The 19,075-nt window shown below is 41.4% G+C and overlaps 1 protein-coding gene across 1 annotated transcript; it reads right to left on the reverse strand.

The window, feature by feature from the left end:
* Positions 1 to 13,541: 13,541 nt before the first annotated feature.
* LOC117224542 (trypsin 3A1) lies at positions 13,542 to 17,638 on the reverse strand. The gene is made up of 7 exons (XM_033477540.2): positions 17,483 to 17,638; positions 16,866 to 16,963; positions 16,684 to 16,793; positions 16,370 to 16,508; positions 15,240 to 15,353; positions 14,984 to 15,167; positions 13,542 to 14,196 (listed from the first exon to the last, which is right to left on the reverse strand). The coding sequence occupies exons 1-7, from the start codon at positions 17,550 to 17,552 to the stop codon at positions 14,090 to 14,092; spliced, it is 822 nt and encodes a 273-aa protein (XP_033333431.1). The 5' UTR covers positions 17,553 to 17,638; the 3' UTR covers positions 13,542 to 14,089.
* Positions 17,639 to 19,075: the final 1,437 nt, after the last annotated feature.

Here is a 19,075-nt window from a genome sequence, read left to right on the forward strand (position 1 = left end):
TCGAACCAGTACGTTCGATCATGTAACAATGAAATGTAAGAAATATATATATATATTCGGTGATTACACATCTTTAGTACGTTCAACTTCAATCAATTCTGATCCAACTCATTTCCCACGATAAGAACGGGCATTCTACAATCACATGTCGCGCGAAAAAGCGCTGAAATCACTTTGCGTTCGCTTTATCAACAGACTCATTCACCGGCGCGGCGTTCACTAAAACGTGTAATTGAGTAACGTTCCCGACAATTAAATCGAGTCTGGCTTGCATAAAACAGTGCCTCCCGAAACCAAACGCCGCGTCGCGTCGTCGTCCTTCTCTCCTGAAGCTACACTTCTCGGGAATTGAATTCTCCTCGGAGCATTTCCCCGTCAAATATCGCTGCGTTCTCCTTGAAATATCTGAGTTCGTTCACCTTAATCCTGGATTCCTCTATTTGCAGTTAGAAGCCGCAGGAGCGTACCTCAAGCCGATGTTTACCGTTGCACGCGGCCGTTTTAATTCCGGCGAGTCATTTCAGGGGAGCTAAGTTAATTCCGTGTCCGTTTGCGTCGTCCAAGAATTTAGCGCGTATCGGCGCGGAGCGTCGTCGAGCGTCGCGACGCGCCGCGACGTCCGCGTCGCGTGAGGAATTCCGTATTAAAAGTTTACCTCCTCGTCGTTACGACGGCCCGGTTGCGGCAAAAACCCGGAATTCCGTTATGCAACCCGGCTGCCAGGAATTCCGCAGTTACGCGCGTTATCTGCGACCCGATGTCGCCTCGTTGTCGCCCTAATATAAACTGGACCCTCGGACTTTCACCCGACGAAAGCCCCTTTGTTATCCGAAACCCTCGAAAGCGGCGGTGGATTTTGTCGTTCAGTTTGCCCGATTTCAGGAACGATACTTCGCTCGCTCGAGTTTGCTTGCGGTTTTTTCTTTTACACGACTCGTCGAAGCGTGCGCGCCGCTTAATTGGCAAGATCGCTTTCTCTCTCGTTCTCGTGGCTTTGGATTTCCCTACGATCGCTAACTGCCGTTTTTCCGGATCAACTAGAATCCGTATATAATCCAGGTACGTTGGACTTTCGTTAACCCTTTCGACCCGAGATTTTTTCTATCGATATTTTGGTTAGTTTTCAATTAGATATCGATAATACCGAGCTGGGGTAGCTACATATCGATTTTGGAAGCTGTGCAACGATTTTGAAAATTGGGGGACATTCAGTACTCGATAACTATTTTAAAATTAAACTAAATGACTTGAATTTGTTTAGACGATAGAGGGACTAGTCTACTAGACGATGACTGAAATGCATTTTTTTTTAAATTTTTGCTATTACTTGGAAATCTCTCGTTTTTTCACTATTTTATCCGAGCCTATAACGAAAATGAAAAAATCATCTCGAAAAAATCCAAGTCGTTTAGTTCAGTTTTGAAAAAGTTATTGCGTTTTAAAAGGTGTACGAACACTTTCGCGAGTCATTCTATGTTTGGCGTCATTGTTGTTCTTCCCAACAATGAAATAGATCGTATGGATTGGCAAATGTATCATTTAACACTTGCTGGGACGAGCGACGAATAATCACGAGTGTAACGTAATTCCCGCTGTGTTACCGTAATTCCTGTACTGTTATTTAATATGACAAATTGAAACATACTCCTGTCGGGCTACACGTGTTCCCTGGCCATCCATCAAATTAGAGGACGCGCGAGGAGCCTAATAGGCATAAAATAGCACACACATGTACTCTGTCGGACTGAATTTTAGAAAAAATCCGCTGCCTTGGAGGCCGAACGGAACGCGCACGTCGAAGAATGTAGACAGCAGAGGCACAAAAGAAGATTGCCGGAGGGCCCGATGTAACGAAGGCCCGTTGTACTTACAATAACGTATTGTCTTAGAGCACCGGTGCCAGCAGGTGTATTGTATGCTAGTCGCTTTAATCATCTATGGTGAAAACAAGCTAACACTCGCATAGAACAGTCGGGAGGGTGAAAACGATGACTACTACTCTCGTCTCACGAGTCACGCGTTGGCACAACACGGTCTACCAAAAGGAGGCGCGACCTCTGCGAAAAAACGAGAAAATCGGACGTCCTCCCATCATTCTCGGGCAAAACCGCGGAGCAAAAGCCTGTGTTAAGTGCCGGCAGAAATACAATTAAAATACGGCCACAGGCGTACGAATTGTATGCGAACAGAAAAATATTTGTGAAGCTTCGAACTGGAGAAGCTTTGATAATTAGCAGGCTGCGGGCTTTGTACAATTGTTGTGTTCACACGTTCTTAATGCGCTATTTTTGTCGTGAGAAATTTTATAGTTGCTGGTCTACGAACGCTTCTATAAAGATTCGTAGTTTAATAGTATAATTCGATCACATTTTTCTTTCTCAAAGTTGTGCTCATTTAAGACACGTTTCATCGAACATCAGACCATCGTCGTTATGTCCTTGCAATCGTTATACAATTCTAGGATTTTTCTTGTAATTATTGTAGATCATTGCAAAGCAACGTTCGCAGGACGCGTGGTTTTCAATCACTGCTAAATCAATTTCATATACGGATACATGAAATCTTATAACTGGACTAATTAGGTACAACATGAATAAAAGGAAAATATTAGCCAAATTAATTAGCAAAAATTAAAAACGAAGAAGTGTTAATCGAGCTACGAAGTTGTGAAAGAAATCGTAGTCCAAGGGATGAATTGCGAAAAGAAGTTTTAGAGCAATCTGCAACATAAAAACGTGAGCATTACTTAACGCTTGAGTTTCAGCTTATTTTCACAAGAAATGTTCTATTTCATAAACGAAATTATCACAATGGAATTTTGCGAAATGATAATAGGAACGCGCATAAAGATTCGCGGTCCAGTTATAGGTACGCGAACGGCCAGCGATGCCAACGACGGCGGGCGAGCGCGTAAATAATTTTTCAGCGATTATCCCGGAATTTATTTACGACTGCGGACGATAGTCCCGGCGAATATTAAACGAGGCTATTTTACCGTGCGAACGTTAGGGAGGATATACAAATTCGAATGGATTTCGTCGAGAAAGGGGGTGGGGAACGAGAAAAATATTCGTCCCCTGACAATTTCGTATAGGACGGGAGAGCGGCGTGCATGCTTCCACGTCACGAAAACTGAATTTAAGGGAGTATTTTCAGTTACGAATTACCTTGAAAGTTGACTTCGGATCTTTTCAGCCATTCTACTCTCGCGCGCCGTCCCAGAATTTTACCTACAATTTCTATACACCGCGCCGCCACTACTAACATTCCAGGGGTCGCGTAGCGCATAAAAGCTAGTCGTTGGAAAACGTTCACGTAGGGACACGAGCGAAAGACGACTGCCTTAGGCAGCCGTGCAACGTGGGTACATACGTTACGCCGTTTTATTTCGTCATTGTTTTCCCGGAACTTTTCGTCCCTTTCTACGAGCACGACGACTTACTATTTCCCCCGACGCAACGCAACGCCTTTCGCCTATCGTCGACAACGTTTCTCGCTTCTTCCTCCCTCTTCCACCCTTACTTCTCTCGCATTCTGTGTCTCCCTCTCTTTCCCAATCTCTTTCACTCTATTGTCTCATCTATTTTTCTCTGTCAGTCCTACTTGGATTTATTGCTTTTTAACTTCTAAATTTGTTTGAAATAGATTGCAAATTAGATTTTCGGCTGTCGCCTACTTGTCAATATTTCTTTCACCACTGGATTGTCATTTTAGAATGAAAAAGTTGTGGTCATGTCAATGTCTCGTTCATTACAGGGTCGCCGCAATTTTCAAAAAGCTAATGTCTCTTTCACCATCAGGTTTTTGCCTATAAGAAAAACAGTGGACATCGCATCGCGGTTAGTAGCTACTGAAATCTCGAACTGGTGTGAATTGGAAACAATCTAAGCTCAAATATGATAAACTGAAGTATTGTGTACGAGAAGATCTTGAACTTTTATTTATGCAGAAAGAGTCCGGGATGAGTTCGAGGCGATTTCTCTCGAGAGCGAAGAGCGATGTCGACCTTAAATCGAAATAAAAATCATAAATAAATAAATCGAAATGAACCTTTATTCTTTAAGTAAATAGAGCATGTTTATTATATGGTACAAATGTAGGGTCACAAAAGTCTTCGTACACTTAATAATAAATTTTCCATTCAAATATTAATCCACTTACTTGAATATTTGTGTGTAGGAATTGCATACCCAATTATAAACTCTGAATATGATAGAATCTTGATATCAGCATTGTAAAAATTGTTATTCTAATGAAAATTCTTTGCAACTTTCTATTCGCGCAGAATGGATCTCGACTAGCGACGAGATTTCAACCCACCGTACATAAAATGACAAATTTTCGAAAGCTCCGCTTATCTCAACCGATAGCTGATAAGTCTTTAATAGTTCGTTTCGCGTGGCTGTTGCATTCGAGTCACGTTTTACGGCGTACACCAGCTGAAGCAGCGTGTTCGTAGATGCACCAGGAAATTAGGTTGTACCGGGATCACTGGTTCATGATCCAATCATTTCTTCGACATAAATGAATGTCTGATTAACGCTAAACCCGTCGAGCACTAAAACTGGCTGACGTGTGTCGCTTTAGGAAAATGAGAAGAATTTATGTAGACTTGACTTTTTATGCAAATCGCGTTCTTCCACTTTGTTTCCTTAAAGTATCGTAATAACGATAAAATCGACTGTAAACTTATTGTTCTGAAATTAATTTTATTGTAGGCTGAACTTAAAATACTTATTTAACAGAGAACTTTTACCATGGAATTTAACTGTTGAAAAAACCTCAATTGAGTCTTAATTGAAAGTGGTAGAAATATAGTAAAGTGAGTCTTGTTCGACCAATAAGGTCATGCGGTTCTTGAATCTTGTGGACGCTTGTATTCGTAAAAAATGGCTATACTTCTCCTTTGTAAAAATCATCAATTTGCAAAAGATATTTGTAATCGCATTTATATTATTGCATGCTTACAACAGCCACTTTGATTTGAAACATCAAGAATATCACCTGCAAAAGAATGAACTTGCTATAAAAAAGATGAACACGACCTGTAAAGGGATCAATTCAGAGTGCAAAATCTGTATTGTATTATTATTAATAAAGGAAATAATTGTATTATAATTGTATTATATATTATAATTGTATTATAATTGTATTATATATTAATAAAGGAAATAAATTGAAATAAATTAATTTTAATTCTTCGTGAAAATTTTATTATCACAATGCTATTAATATTCGTTGATATTCAAGTTTCCTTATATCTCAGAATCTCGCATCTACTGCGAACGCAGAAAATTTCGACAATAAAGGATTCGTCGAGCCGGCAAAAATGGAACTCGCACCGATTGGCTTCGGAACCGTCGAATTCTGAAAGAGAAACCGCAGTGGCGATTGTCAATAACGGTTGGTTATCAAAGTGCTTTCTCACGTTTCCAGGCGGCAGCGAAATGACTCCAGCTTTGCGTTACCGCTAAGCCAATTTTTGCGGGAATTCCCGGCAAGCTGCTTACGTTTTGTGCCGCGCTAATGGAACTCTTTTAACGCGGGACGACTCCGGTCGGCCGATACTTCATATTCCCGTGGACGAAGCCCACGCGATATTTCCGGCGGCTAAGCAGGAGGAATAGCGAGACGCTACGATACTTGGACGGGACGGGACGAAATGGAATCTCGTCTGTGGGCTCGTCACGCGCGACAGCAACCACCAAACGGCTCGGTTTCGCGAGGGTCGTCGAAGTGGAATGGGAGAGGCTGCAGACAGCAGAAGACGGAACGCCAAGGCCTGCCGGGATTATTTGCACATCATGCCGCTGGGGAGCTTTACCAGGATACTCCGCGATCGTACACATCAATCGCGGAATCCGAAATTTTCGGCTGCGCCGGATTACAGCTTAACGGCGCGCAGACTCTGCCACTCTATGCTCTCTACAATGTTTGTGTGCACAGTGCGACAAATAAGTTTCGAGACTGACAAGATATATGAATAGTTTTCGATTTCTTTATTCAAACTATTCTCCTCCAGTTTCAATAGACTTGTTACAGCGATTCAACAGTGATTCGAATGCCCATTTTGTGGAATTGCCTGTAGCGCTCATGTTGTAGCTGTTTCGCGATGGTTGAAATGTCATTAAAAAGACCATCCTTTCAACTTCAATTTCAATTTTGGGAATAGGGAGAAGTCGCACGGTGCCAAATCAGGCGAATACGGTGGATGATCAACGCACAGACTTGATTTAACAAAACCCGATACTACAATTTACCGAATGTCCTTGCTGGACAAATTGTAAAGACTCTTAATAATAAAAAAAGAAATAAATTTATAAACGTCACAGCTTTTCCGATATCTTCGTTTCAGCTGTTTAAACGAACAGTGGCTTTTCTGTAGAAATAAATTAGGATATTTCCGTTCGCGAGAACGATATAAGCGTTACCATTTCAACTGCAACGGCATGCTGCATGTAGAGACACTTTTTAAATCTGGAGTCGAGCTTCGTTGTCGCAGTTTTAGACTAGATATTAAAAAATTGAGCCGGCAAGCACGTCGTTTTATTTCATCCAACTGTTCCGGTCTTCGGCACTCGCGATGAGACGCGTTTCGACGTTCATCGTATCTTTTCCATTGGAAATGACCGGGTTCACGAAATTTCTATCCGCGCGGCTCCGGATATATCGTATTTTCCGCTAGCCGATACGGATATTAAGAATCGATGGCTGAAACATTATGCGCAAGGTCACCGGATTGAAAATACTGTCTCTGGCTGGGACGTTGCCTACCTGTTTCTCGTACCACATTAGGATTCAACCTTTCCTCGATGGATTTGAAACGCGCGACCCGATACGAGGAAATTCGTCCGCGTATCCGGCTCGCAGTTCTAATACCGTGCTTATGATTTATGTATCAAAATACATATTGCATTGAGTTCCCCTTCGTCGCATTAATGTTGACACTGATTCTGGGGACGAGGCGTTGTGTCGGGCTGTAGAACCGACCCGGGAACTTATACGGAAGAGAATTTGTATGCGGGTCCATTGTAAAAACCGAACGGCAAGATGCGAAATGACAACAGCTTGCAATCTCGCGATTATATTAGGTCTACCGGAAAGTTCTGTCCGTTTTTGAATTGAAATATAACAGAATTTTCATACGTTTAATAATATTTATTGTAGAATATACTTTCCATCGTTACTTGTGACTTCTTGCCAGCGCGATGGCAACTTGTAAATGCCATTTTGAAAAAATGATTTATTTTTAGAGGCGAAGAGCTCAACTAGTGCTCGGTTGACATCAGCTTCGGTTTTGAATTTGTTTTCTTCGACATTTCCTCGTATCGATAAAACAACGAAAATATTTCAATTGAAATCGATAAGTGATAAAATTACGCTGGCCATCTCTCAGCACATCTCTGGTTATTTTACGCCGATCTCTCGTGAACGTATCCGAAAAGAGTCAGCCGGAAAATTCGAAATTTCCTTTTCTTTCGTCTCTTTGTAGTCCGCGCGACAGCGGGAGAAAAATTTCTAAAGGAAACATGTGTCGCTCGCGGACCGTACCCGTGCGGAAGATTGTTACTGCCTTGGCCAATTAAAACGCTCGCGGCGCCAGCCGGTGGCAAAGAGCTTTCCCGACTTCAGCACACGTTACCGTTAATGCTGTGTAAGATTTTTAAACCGTTGACGGTGCTGTTTCTACAGTGACAACAGACGACACGAAAGAAGAATCCAGATTTCATTCTGAATTATTCAAATATTTAATGTTTCAAAAAGTTTCGTTGCGCTCTAAGTGGTTCTGAAGTTACAACGGGATGATGTTAAATCGCAATGTTAGCCGAGTATTCTCGTGAAAGGTTGCCATAAGGAATAAATGAATTACGTCGATGACAGTAAACTGTTTTAAATGAAAAGTAAGAGATAGAAGCCAAACAGACGTTCCATTCTTCGCATCGATTTACAACGATCTACAGGATGTCCCAAAAATGGCTCGCAATCCGGAAATGGCGGGTTCCTCGGATCATTTGAAGCAGCTTCTTTCTTTACAAAAATGTTCTCCGAGGCACCGTTAACGAGTTATCAACGAAAAACAGTGACCAATAAGAGTCGAGTACGGCTGACGCGAGGCGGCCCAGCCAACCAGCGCGAGAAGCCCAGTTCCGCTCGTTGGCTGGATCGCCTCGCGCCAGCCGAGCTCGCCTCTCATTGGTCACTGTTTTTCGTTAATAACTCGTTAACGGTGCCTCGGAGAACATTTTTGTAAAGGAAAAAGTTGCTTCGAATGGCCCGATGAACTCGCCACTTTCGGATTGCGAGACATTTTTGGGACACCCTGTATGTATAGGGTGTATAGCGCAGAATTCAGCCGTACCTAAAAGGTTAAAGCTTGTTGACGCAGTGATATGTTGCATAGCGTTGGCATAACTATTATTTTTGGTTGCTGGGTTAAAGGCTTGACGTTCAAAGCTCCGACGTTGCCAAGTCGCGAAGCCGTAGAAACCGCTTAAGCAACATCAATTGCAATACCGGTATCAAAGTAACACGGCAGGTGCTATCGAGGAAATCCTTATTATTTCCGCGGAAATCCAGTAGCACCGTAATTCCGCAGCTACTAGGGCTCGGTCTATTTGAGATTTGCGAAGACTCCGCCGGAACGACCAATATAAATGTACCGAGTTGCTGAATGGAGTGCGAGGATGTCTGCCGTGTTCTTCCGGGCGTGTGACCGTTTTTCTTACTTTACGTCGTTTAGGGGGCGGGCGTCGCGCAGTTCGTGCTAACGAAAATTTAAAAGCGTTATCAGACGGAATGCTCGCGAGTTCTGAAGCTGGCCGAGGATACTCGTTTAAAAAGAACGACTCGCACTGACAAATTCCTGATTTGCAACTCCGCCCCGACAGCCATTTGTTTACCCGCCACTGGAAAATTTAACAACTGACGAATGGGACGCATTACTTAAGATTACACTCGGTCGCTTCTTTCTGGGAGTCCTGGGGACGGTTCACCTGGTATGCTCACTCTTAAGTCCTTTCCTCTTGGTGGGATCCGCGACCCAGTTGCGATTAATTACAGAGGAATGAGCCGGAACTGGAAATAACCGGTCGGTATAAATTGGAGCTATAAATAAAGTTCCCACTTTGAAACGGCCCGAACTTTGCAACGTTCGGACTTTGAATTGCCCTGGTGGTCATTTCTTATGCATCTGTTTAATATTCGAATTTAAGGTCATTGTCTCTAAATCGTAAAACGTACAAGACTTTCTGGAATATTTATTCTTTTATTTTGTCTATTTTTGAACAAAGAAGTTGAATATGTTTATTCGACGAATGTAAAGTTAATTACGGCTGAACACAAATCAAAGGCACAGCAATTGGCTTCGCTATACCATCTATAATGTATATTATTGTATGACGAATGCATATTACTATGATCTTTTTCCATTCTTACAAAGTATATTTAAACTGTAACTCAACCACGATCACGTCGAATCGACGCACGCTGGAAGCTGGTGAATTAATTCGGCCGATTAATTCCGCGAGTAAAGAGTAATTACGGAGTTCCAGCAGAGAGCGGTGCTGTAGGACGCGGTCGAGAAAATAGTGATACAATCTCGACGGTGCACAGGACTTCTCCATTGTTCCCTACCCTTTTATTTCTTCGTTTGAAACAACGCCCATCGTCTGAGAGCATTTCCACGGTCGTTGTACGTGTGTCGCGCCACATATTATTAAGTTTCTAACGTACTGAAAATAGCTTGTCGGAATGTGCTTTAGCTGCGGGGATAACCGTGAGCGCGGTGGAACGCTAATATTACACAAGGATCTTGCCAAATTGTAGCAATAAGCATCTCGACGTCGGCTTCTTGCCGACACCGCATTCTGATATGTTCCCGCGGACCAAGGAGGGTGGTGCGCTCCCCCCTAGTGATTATCAACCCTCTACTCGTGCAGCCTGCGACTCTCGGCCACCAGGGTTAATCGAGCCGCCGCGAGAAGAAATTTTGGCTTCATTGCCCGTCGAGAAACTCCTTTGCCGTTAACAAGGACTCGCGATAAAGCTGGCTTCGTTTTGCTTTTGTTTTCTCTTTCGTTCAGCGGAATAACCGCGGCTTTCTTCTCCCGATTCTATTCTTTCCCGAGATACTTTTGTCATTCTCCAGACACTCCATTTGTCAGATTTCCATCATTTACTCGCGATTTGTTCATGATTTAAGCTGGTGATATTTTTTTGTGCATAGTTTCGATAACAGAATTTTCAGCGAATGTACAGTTTGCTATACACAATATGTCTGTCGCTATATGTCCTGTTGACCGGGGTATTATCTTTCGTTCAACTCGTTTCACAATAGCGCCTTTCTCTCTTTATATTCGTCGCGCATAGTTATGCAATTTTTCACCTAAACATTGTTTTGTAACACCAGGTATGACAGAGATATTACGTGTGCTCAAGATGAAATGAACACCCTATATATGCAGAGTGAGTCACGCAATTGGGACGGGTCGTATCTCGATTTTAACAACACATAGAAAAAAAACTGTAGAGGAAAAAGTTGATTGGTACGATGGTGTCTATTTTTTCTGCGACTTCATTCCTTTTTAAATGCAACAGTGATTCTGAAAAATACAGATACGCATTTCTTTTTAATGGAATCGCATATTTTTGTTTACTCGTAGCTATTCCTCGCGTACTCCGCGTAAACAAACATCAGGGTACCACAAAATCAATATTTCGTGAGATACAGTAGAGACTCTCTCTTTTTAATCTGAGCCTAGAATAAAAATTTTGCGTAGTAAATTAGGTAAAATTTCAAGCCGTTCGATGTAATTTTTTAACAAAGCGATCTCTTTTAGAAGACGGTCTGCATATTTCAGCGGTTAACCGAAGCCATTTGAAGTTGAAAGTTCACCCGTATCAATTTTGATAACGCTGTGTCTGCCGGAAACTTCGAGCCGACAATGCGCGCGTACCGTAAACCAAAATGTAAACGTACCGTGTGCCAATTCTCGGCACGCTCGTGGAAGGACGATCGAATTATAACAATTTCAGAACACAACATTTCCGCTTTGAGCGTTCAGATTCTCGAGGCGCGGAGAAACGAAACGAATAGGGAATACATAGCTTGGCGACGTTTCTGTACGTCCTCCGTCGTGCACGGCGTACACGGTAACACGCGTTACGTCGTTAGGACGTAATAACGTTCGTCGGTGTAGTAGCCACGACATTACCAGTGCATTAAGGTTAATCGAATATCAGGGAGTCCTCATCTTTGATGTCTTCGCGCAGTAATATTGGACAGTCTCCTTTGTTCCAGTGATAGAAGGGGCGCGGCGCGAGTACCGCAGAACGAACGGGAGGAGCTGCCACGAACGGCAGTCGTAAACACGAATCAGCGTCAAAAAGTTTATTGAATCGGAAGCCATAGCGTTCAGATTAACCCTTTGCACTCCGCTGTCCCCTCTCGTGGGACATCGCAATTCTAGCATATCACTCGGATGTCCCCTCGAGTGGGACATTCAAGTTTATTAGCGATTTTTTTGCAAATTTCTCGATTTCAGCCAAATTCATGTAAGTCCAATATCATTGTAATATATTAGTTAGTTCCAAAAGCATACTAAATAATACGTGGATCTGTAAATGCCCGTTTCTGCCGAAAAGTGGCGCCGAGAAGCTGGTAGCCAACGTCCAGAACGGTTCGGAGTGCTAAGGGTTAATTTAGTAACTGGCTCAGATGTGTCGTGTCGTGACTTAATGGCGGTTACTCGAATTGAAAAGTTCGCGCCATCTGACAACTTCGTGTGCTGTAAATGCGGATGGCGTGTCGTTCTTTTTAATGCTCCTAGAGCTATAACCTTAAGCATAATGTCTTAATACCGTGCACTGCTTACAGCGTTCTCCTCGTGCTAACGACCGGTTGAGCAAGCTGCGAAGGCTAATAAATGACGATCTACAAAGAGATGTTGATCTTTCCACAATTAACTCTTTAATGCACAGAAATTTTTTTCCTTCTTCTTAAGGCTTATAGTCGTATCGACATCTAGCCACTGTCATTAGCGACTGAGTACAGTGAGATTCGTTTAAATCATGTTAAGCCTTTACACTGGAGCGGCGACACCCCGAGACGCTATTAAAAACTGTTATGTTACGTTTATAAAATAATCTTATTAATCGGATCTGTTTACATTTCTAACGAACTGTTAAAAGCATGGCAGGTACTGCAGTATGATAGTTCCGATTTTACAACAATTTTGTAAATCGATTTTTACTCGTATAATTTTGTATTCGTGTTAAATAAATTGTAATAAATTATTGCGTTATCTAGAAACATCGATCTATCGGACAGTAGTCCGATAATAAATAATAACGCTTTCAAGTTGCAATAAAATCGACGATAATTTTCTATCCCCAGAGAAGCGTTCCGTATTAAGCACTTTTACCTTATCGCTTTCACCTGGTATTGTCGATTACTTTCGCGCAATATCGTCCGGGTTGCACTTTGTTCCGCGTACCGCTTATTCCGTGGTGTGTAAGAAGTACGGCGATCACGCGTTATAAATGCATTCGAGCGGGTTCCGCAGACGTCCACGCGGACGCGCGTATCTGTTTTTCCAGGTGATGTTAAACCGCGACGCAACGGGACGAAAATAGCAGAGTCGAATGGAGGACGACGACGCGAGCGGCCGGTGACAGAAAAGTTATTGGATCGTGTCTGCGGTTTAATAGGGTTATTGCAATGCCCAGTCCGAAGCTATCAGCTCGCGGAGCCTCGAAATTAAACATTTCTCTTCGCGCCGCTCTAGCGTAACGCCGGCAAGTATTTCTCCCCTGGCTTATACGGATTTTCTATCAGTTTCCCTCTTCGCCGAGCTACAGCAGTATCGACATTTTTGTCGTGTACACTCCTTACCCTCCTGCGACGAGCGCTCCTCCTTGCGTGCACACTGAAAACGCGTTTTATTTTTCCCGTTGCTCCGTTCGCGGCAAAGCAAACATAATATTCGTCCTACGAAATATACTGGCTTCCAGCGAGAAACTTGCGTTCTAATTTTTTAACACGTCGCGCCCGTCTATTTCGCAAGGAATACCGTTCGATTCAAGGGAAAATCGCACACAAAGCTTTGTGTAAACACGGTTTACTAAACTGTAAGCGATGGATTTATAGCGATCGAAAGCAAATAGCGACGAACTATAAGTATTTAATTGATAGTCGTTGATATCACTCCGGTAAACATTTCAAACGTAATTACCAATATCGATACAGGCAAAAGGGCACAGAAATGGACAATTTCGGAAGAGATACGATTCTTGCGTCTCGTTTTTATAGTTGTTGACAAACTATATAATAACTATAATATATTATATATATTACATATTATTTATATATATTATATATTAATATATTATATAACTATCTAATAACTATTGTTGACAAACAAGCCGCTAGACTCGAATAATCGTATCTGCTCTTCTAAAATTGTCCATTTTTGTGTAGAATCTAAGCGTCAATTAGGGAGAATTTACGAATTTTCTATTATAAAAAAAATAGAATAGATGCGTAATATAAAATTAGTATACTTTATTCATTTCCCAAGTAATGAACTATAAAACACATAATGTTAAAATAAAGCAAGAAAAATATCCTCCTTCGTAGATAATACTTTCTCTCTGCTTCTTACGGCACAAAATATTAAACGGTAGAAAACAAAGCGTGCCTATGTGGCACGTTGAAACAAATGCTAAGTGATTTCTTTACTAAATGTCCTAAAAAGAAGAGGTCCTATAAATACGATTAACATTTCCCGAATAAATTTAGAGTCCCGGTTGTTTGGCATCTTCCTCCTAGTTGTCTCACGTTATTAGTAATTTATGCGTTTGATAGTTCTCGAGGGTTGCATTAAAAGAAAATTCAAAATGAACATCGACAGTGTCTCAGTATTAACAATTAATTTTCTGTATTGTCAGCGTCCCTCGTATCATTGAAAATAGTACCCTCTATTTATAATGGAAGCCTTAATGGTATGCAAAGTGTCTTGAAGACACTTTAACGGATCGTGGCTATTACTAGTAGTAGTGCGCCATAAAAAGTACACGAAAATGGATGTAATCATTCGCTATGTTCTATCACTTCGATGATCCAGTCTCTCACTTCGGATATGGCAGTGTATGCTGTCGGATATTCTAATTGGCATGATTGACTCCACGATGCTACGCCTGCGAAATCATAATAAAGTGAATATACGCTGTAATAAGTAAGAGAAACGTGATATAACAAAAGTACCTAGTACGTAGATTACAAATATTTAGGTAAATATTAGGTATCATTACAGACAGGGTTGCGGATGGGAGGTGCTAGAGTTGGCTGAAAGTAGAGAGGGATGTTTAAAAAGGAGTGGTGAGTTAATGAAGAAATAAATTTTGTAGGCGAAATTTATAATAATATCTTCACTTGCAAAAAACATTTATTAAATAATGTAAGATTCTAAACAATTTATATTTCTAATAAGAACGGACTTTTCTTCATTTTCATTTTGATATGAAAAGTTTCTACACTTTTATATTATTTAATAAACGTTTGTTCCAAGTAAAGATATCATTATAAAGTACGCCAATAAAATTTATCTATTTTTCTATTAACTCCCCACTTCTTAAAGTTCCCTCTCCACCATAGTCTCCCCATTTCTAGCCAAATCTAGCACCTTTCATCGCCGCAACCCTCTGATCACAAAAATTAACCTCAAAGCAATTATGAGGTTTTGCCAATCGATCTATTAATGCCTAAATAAAATAAAACTTGCGTTAAATACAATATCTAAAATCTAATAAAAAGAAAAGAGAAATTCTTTAAATATTATTTGCATTTACAGAAAAACGTACTAGAATCTTTATCCAGAATCGAGCAATACACACGGAAACCCCTGCTGTACTATTAATCAAATTCGCATCTTAAAGTGTCACCGAGTTATTAATGAAATCCTTTGAATAAGATGTTGGTGCTTACCAAAGAAGATGCCGTTAAAAATGAGAGGCGAGCCAGAATCCCCGACACAGGCGCTAGCGTGGTCTGATAAGGTGCAGAACATTCTGTGCGTTAATAAGTCAGCCCCGTTCGCTTGCCGGCAGTCCTCGTTATTAATTTTCTGCATCGTGCTGCATAAAAGTTCGTCCGAGACGGGACCTAATAACTAAACAGCCCGGTTGCAATATTCCGCTCGCGAGATAAAGAGCATTCCGGAAAGCTTTGACATCGTTCTTACCACAGACGCGCCCCAACCGAGCACTTGAACCTGGGCACCATCTTGGATTTCCGAGTGCAGCTTCGGTAACTGGATCGGTTGCTTCGTCTCGTCGAACACTATGCTTTCCGAGAGCTGTGGAAAACGATATCTTAATCTTCGAACCTGCTTAATAATATTTACAACGGTTCCTTTTGTATGCGGACAATCGATTGTGCCTAACTGTTAGATTAGATTTTCGTGTATTGTGGATTACTTTTAACCTTTTAGGCACTGATTGATCCACAACACAAAAAATAGTAGATATAATTAAATTGTTATATGTATAAAACGTCCAATTTTTAATAATGACATTAAGGAAACAAAATTTTTGTCCAAGCAAAGTCTACGAACGAATGCAAACACTATTGTAACGAACGTATCTTGAATTGAATTGCAAATTCTTTAATTCCAACATAGTAGAAATTACATGTTCTGGACGTTGACATACTTCAATCGTAGATTCGTTATCCCCATTATTAAAGGTATTTTGTATTTATGAAATGTTAATTTCCATTTCAAGGTATTACTGTCACGTCAACTGTCGTCAGTTAATTTTCCTATTCACGGGAAAACGGTACACAAAAATGCAGCGATTGGTGCCGGAATAAATTCTACTTAACACTGAAGCTACAGTGGTTATTGTACAAATATACACATTATAAAAACAATTTCATGAAATATGATTGAAAACAATACATTATTGGAACTATTACAATAAAAACTGGACAAAAAACCGAAACAAATTGGTTTTGCTCATTTTTATGAGCTACTAGAGCAAGCCACTATAGTGGCGTGTCGTTCTAAAAGATGATATCCGCGGGAGCCACCATAGTGGCGCGTCGTGCCTAAAAGGTTAAAGAGCTCAGCGAAGATCTCATCAACTTTGGTCGGACTAGATTCAGGCACATCGAGCTGTAAAGTGAAACTGTTTGAACCCGTGAAAAAAACGTTGCTCTACCATATTTTCGTAACAAAGATCGAACGACGGCTAAAGTCGCGATGTATAATAAATTTTCGTAAACATTCTTGAGAAAGTTAAACCAGAGGACAGAGGAAGTTTTCTCGGTGAAACCGGCAAACTTTTTAACGATACTCGTAAACGTTTTTACCTCGACTATACCGACATCGTAGTCGTAATTATTCTGGTTGAAAGCGGGATGTATTACGACGCCTTTAACGCCGTAGATGACACCGCCCGCGTGATAACAAGCCGTGCCAGCCCTCACGTGAAAGCTCTTCACGTGGATCCTGTTGCGGGCAGAAAGAAGACGGGAAACATGAGAAACAGTTGAACCGGTCGTCGAAGCAGAGAGAAAGAGGCGGGGACGAGGAAAAGGGGGGGAAAAGAGACAGGAAAGCGTATCGAAACCGAGCGGAATTGTAAATGCAAGCCGCAGCCGACAATGCGATATATTAATCTTGCCTGAGAGCGCACTGCGCTGACGTTATTATCCACTTTTTCCCGACGATACCGCCGCCGCAGAAATGCTCGACTTCGTGCCCAAAAAACGTGCCATTGTTCTGCAACGAGACCTGCGGAGAGCCAACGATTTTCTAAATGCCAAATCGACCGTGAAGATCGATCTCGCGTTATATTGTACTAACTGCAAATGGATATTTCTCTATGGCGGCCAACTCCCCTCCGATAATCTTCGATCCCAGGGATCCCGCTGACTCGGAGCCGGTCTTTCCTTGATAATTCCCTGTGCAACATTCAAATTAGACGGAATACTGGACACGACACGGAGCTACCACTACCGACACGTGTGACCGATAAGGTCTCCTCGGCGCCGTTTCTCAACGTCGTCGTCGTCGTCGCCGCCGCGTCGTCACGTATTTGCGTCGATCGTGACGACGTTGTTTCGCACTTTTATTTGTCTAACTCGACGGTTGTTTCTTTTTAATCTCGCTAATTGCGATCAGCGTTCCTTACGAAGGAGTAATACAATGTTTTCAATACCTTTAATCGCAACATAGAGATATTCAAGATTTACAAAATAATTACAAAATATCAATGTATTATTTTCAACTTATAAAAATTCAGGGGTTAAAATTTTTAATTGATTTTGATGTAGCAGTTATTTTTTTACTATTAACTCTCCTGTTCTAAAAAGATAGATAACTTTTATTCCATATATTAGATAACTTTTATTCCGTCAATCGATGCGAACAATGTTTATTTTGCATAAAAATCCGCAGTCTAATAATGAACTATACTTTACCTGGAGCGTATAACGCACTCGCAACGAATATCGAGCAGCCAAAAATCACCAGCGACGATAATGTATGCATCGTGACCACGATTGAGATCGCCGGGAGGAGTGATCTGCTTATAAAGCCACTGAATCGTAATTTTTGCAAAGCTAAACATCTGCCGATTAGTGTCTTCTTCCCGGGTCTACTTGGAAATTGCTAATGCCGCTAATTCTGCGACATTAAGGGCTGAATATCGTCGACATATGCGAGTATACCAGTGTTTCCTACATACGGCTAGAAAATGAGTCAGGTTGTCCAGATAAAGTCGAGAAAACAGTAGCTCAACTGTTGCAATAGCGTCGCAATCAGTCGTAAATTACATATCCGCAAGACTATCTGTCAGCTGTAGTATTATAGAACACGCGCGATATGAATTAACAGCTCGTGAACTAATCGCGTCTTTTATGAAACTTTCATTTTCGTGTTTAGATGGTGAATCATGCGAAGCTACAATTTAGTCGAGCAACCGAATCTATGTACATGTATAATACAAACATTTTCACGTTTTATGGGCGTTTAACGTTTTGTAGTAGTAAATGCAGTAAAATGTAGAAAATGACGTAAACGAAGTGCACATGCGTTTTAGTCGATTTTAAAACCTGAAATCCATTTTTATATAGATATTCCGAAATATGCAAAAAATGAGGGGGTAGAAATTTGAACAATTCATTAATCAAACAAATTTCAATCATTTATAAACATACGTTTTCATCGTATTAAAAAAGTATTACCATAATCGAATAAATATAATGAAAAATGTAAATGCTATTATACAATATTATTGTATATATATATATATTATACAATACTATTTACTTAGTTCATGTTTCCGGGGATTCATCTCACTGAACCGCCTCGAACTCTCCCAGCGAATATCATACCTAACCGAAGATCATACGAAATCCAAATTTTGCGTAAAGTACCGTATTATACGCGTTAATAATTACTCGTTAACGAAGTTAACACCTCCGGCAGCGAATAACGGGTGACCGTGTCCCAACGAGTACCGGTCCACGGTTCCATCATTTTCGCTTCGTAGGTCCATTTCTGTCGAAACATCGAGTTCATTAGGCGGAAGCGTAGCAGCGCATTATCTTCAAAAATAATTTCAATTAGCCGCCGGATTGCGTCCCGCTGTCACGGTGCCGAGTCGTTCGCGCGAGATAAATATTCCGTCTGTTAGCGACAGGCGTGCGCGCGTTTCGCGCATCAACGAGGCCAAGTAACGCGATATTCATTATTCGATTAACATACAATCGTTGACCATACGGAATTGGTCGTTGATCCCCGTTCGCCGGCATTAAAATATAAATCGGCTGAGCGCGATATTCCGAGCGTTCTTATTGCTCGGCCGCCCTGCGCTTCATTACGATTAATAATTCGACAAAATAACGCGGACCTACATTACACGCGAGCGCGCGCGCGCGACCCGCCGCTTTATTTTATTTCCTGATGCATCGTCGTCGCTGCGAGCCGTTTCCGCAATCGCCGATAACCTTCCAATTTCGGGCCGGTCGTTAAGCCCAGTCGTCGGTAATTTACAAAATTGTCAACGCAAA

The sequence above is a fragment of the Megalopta genalis genome, chromosome 9, assembly GCF_051020955.1.
Source record: "Megalopta genalis isolate 19385.01 chromosome 9, iyMegGena1_principal, whole genome shotgun sequence".
In the NCBI taxonomy this organism is placed as follows: Eukaryota; Metazoa; Arthropoda; class Insecta; order Hymenoptera; family Halictidae; genus Megalopta; species Megalopta genalis.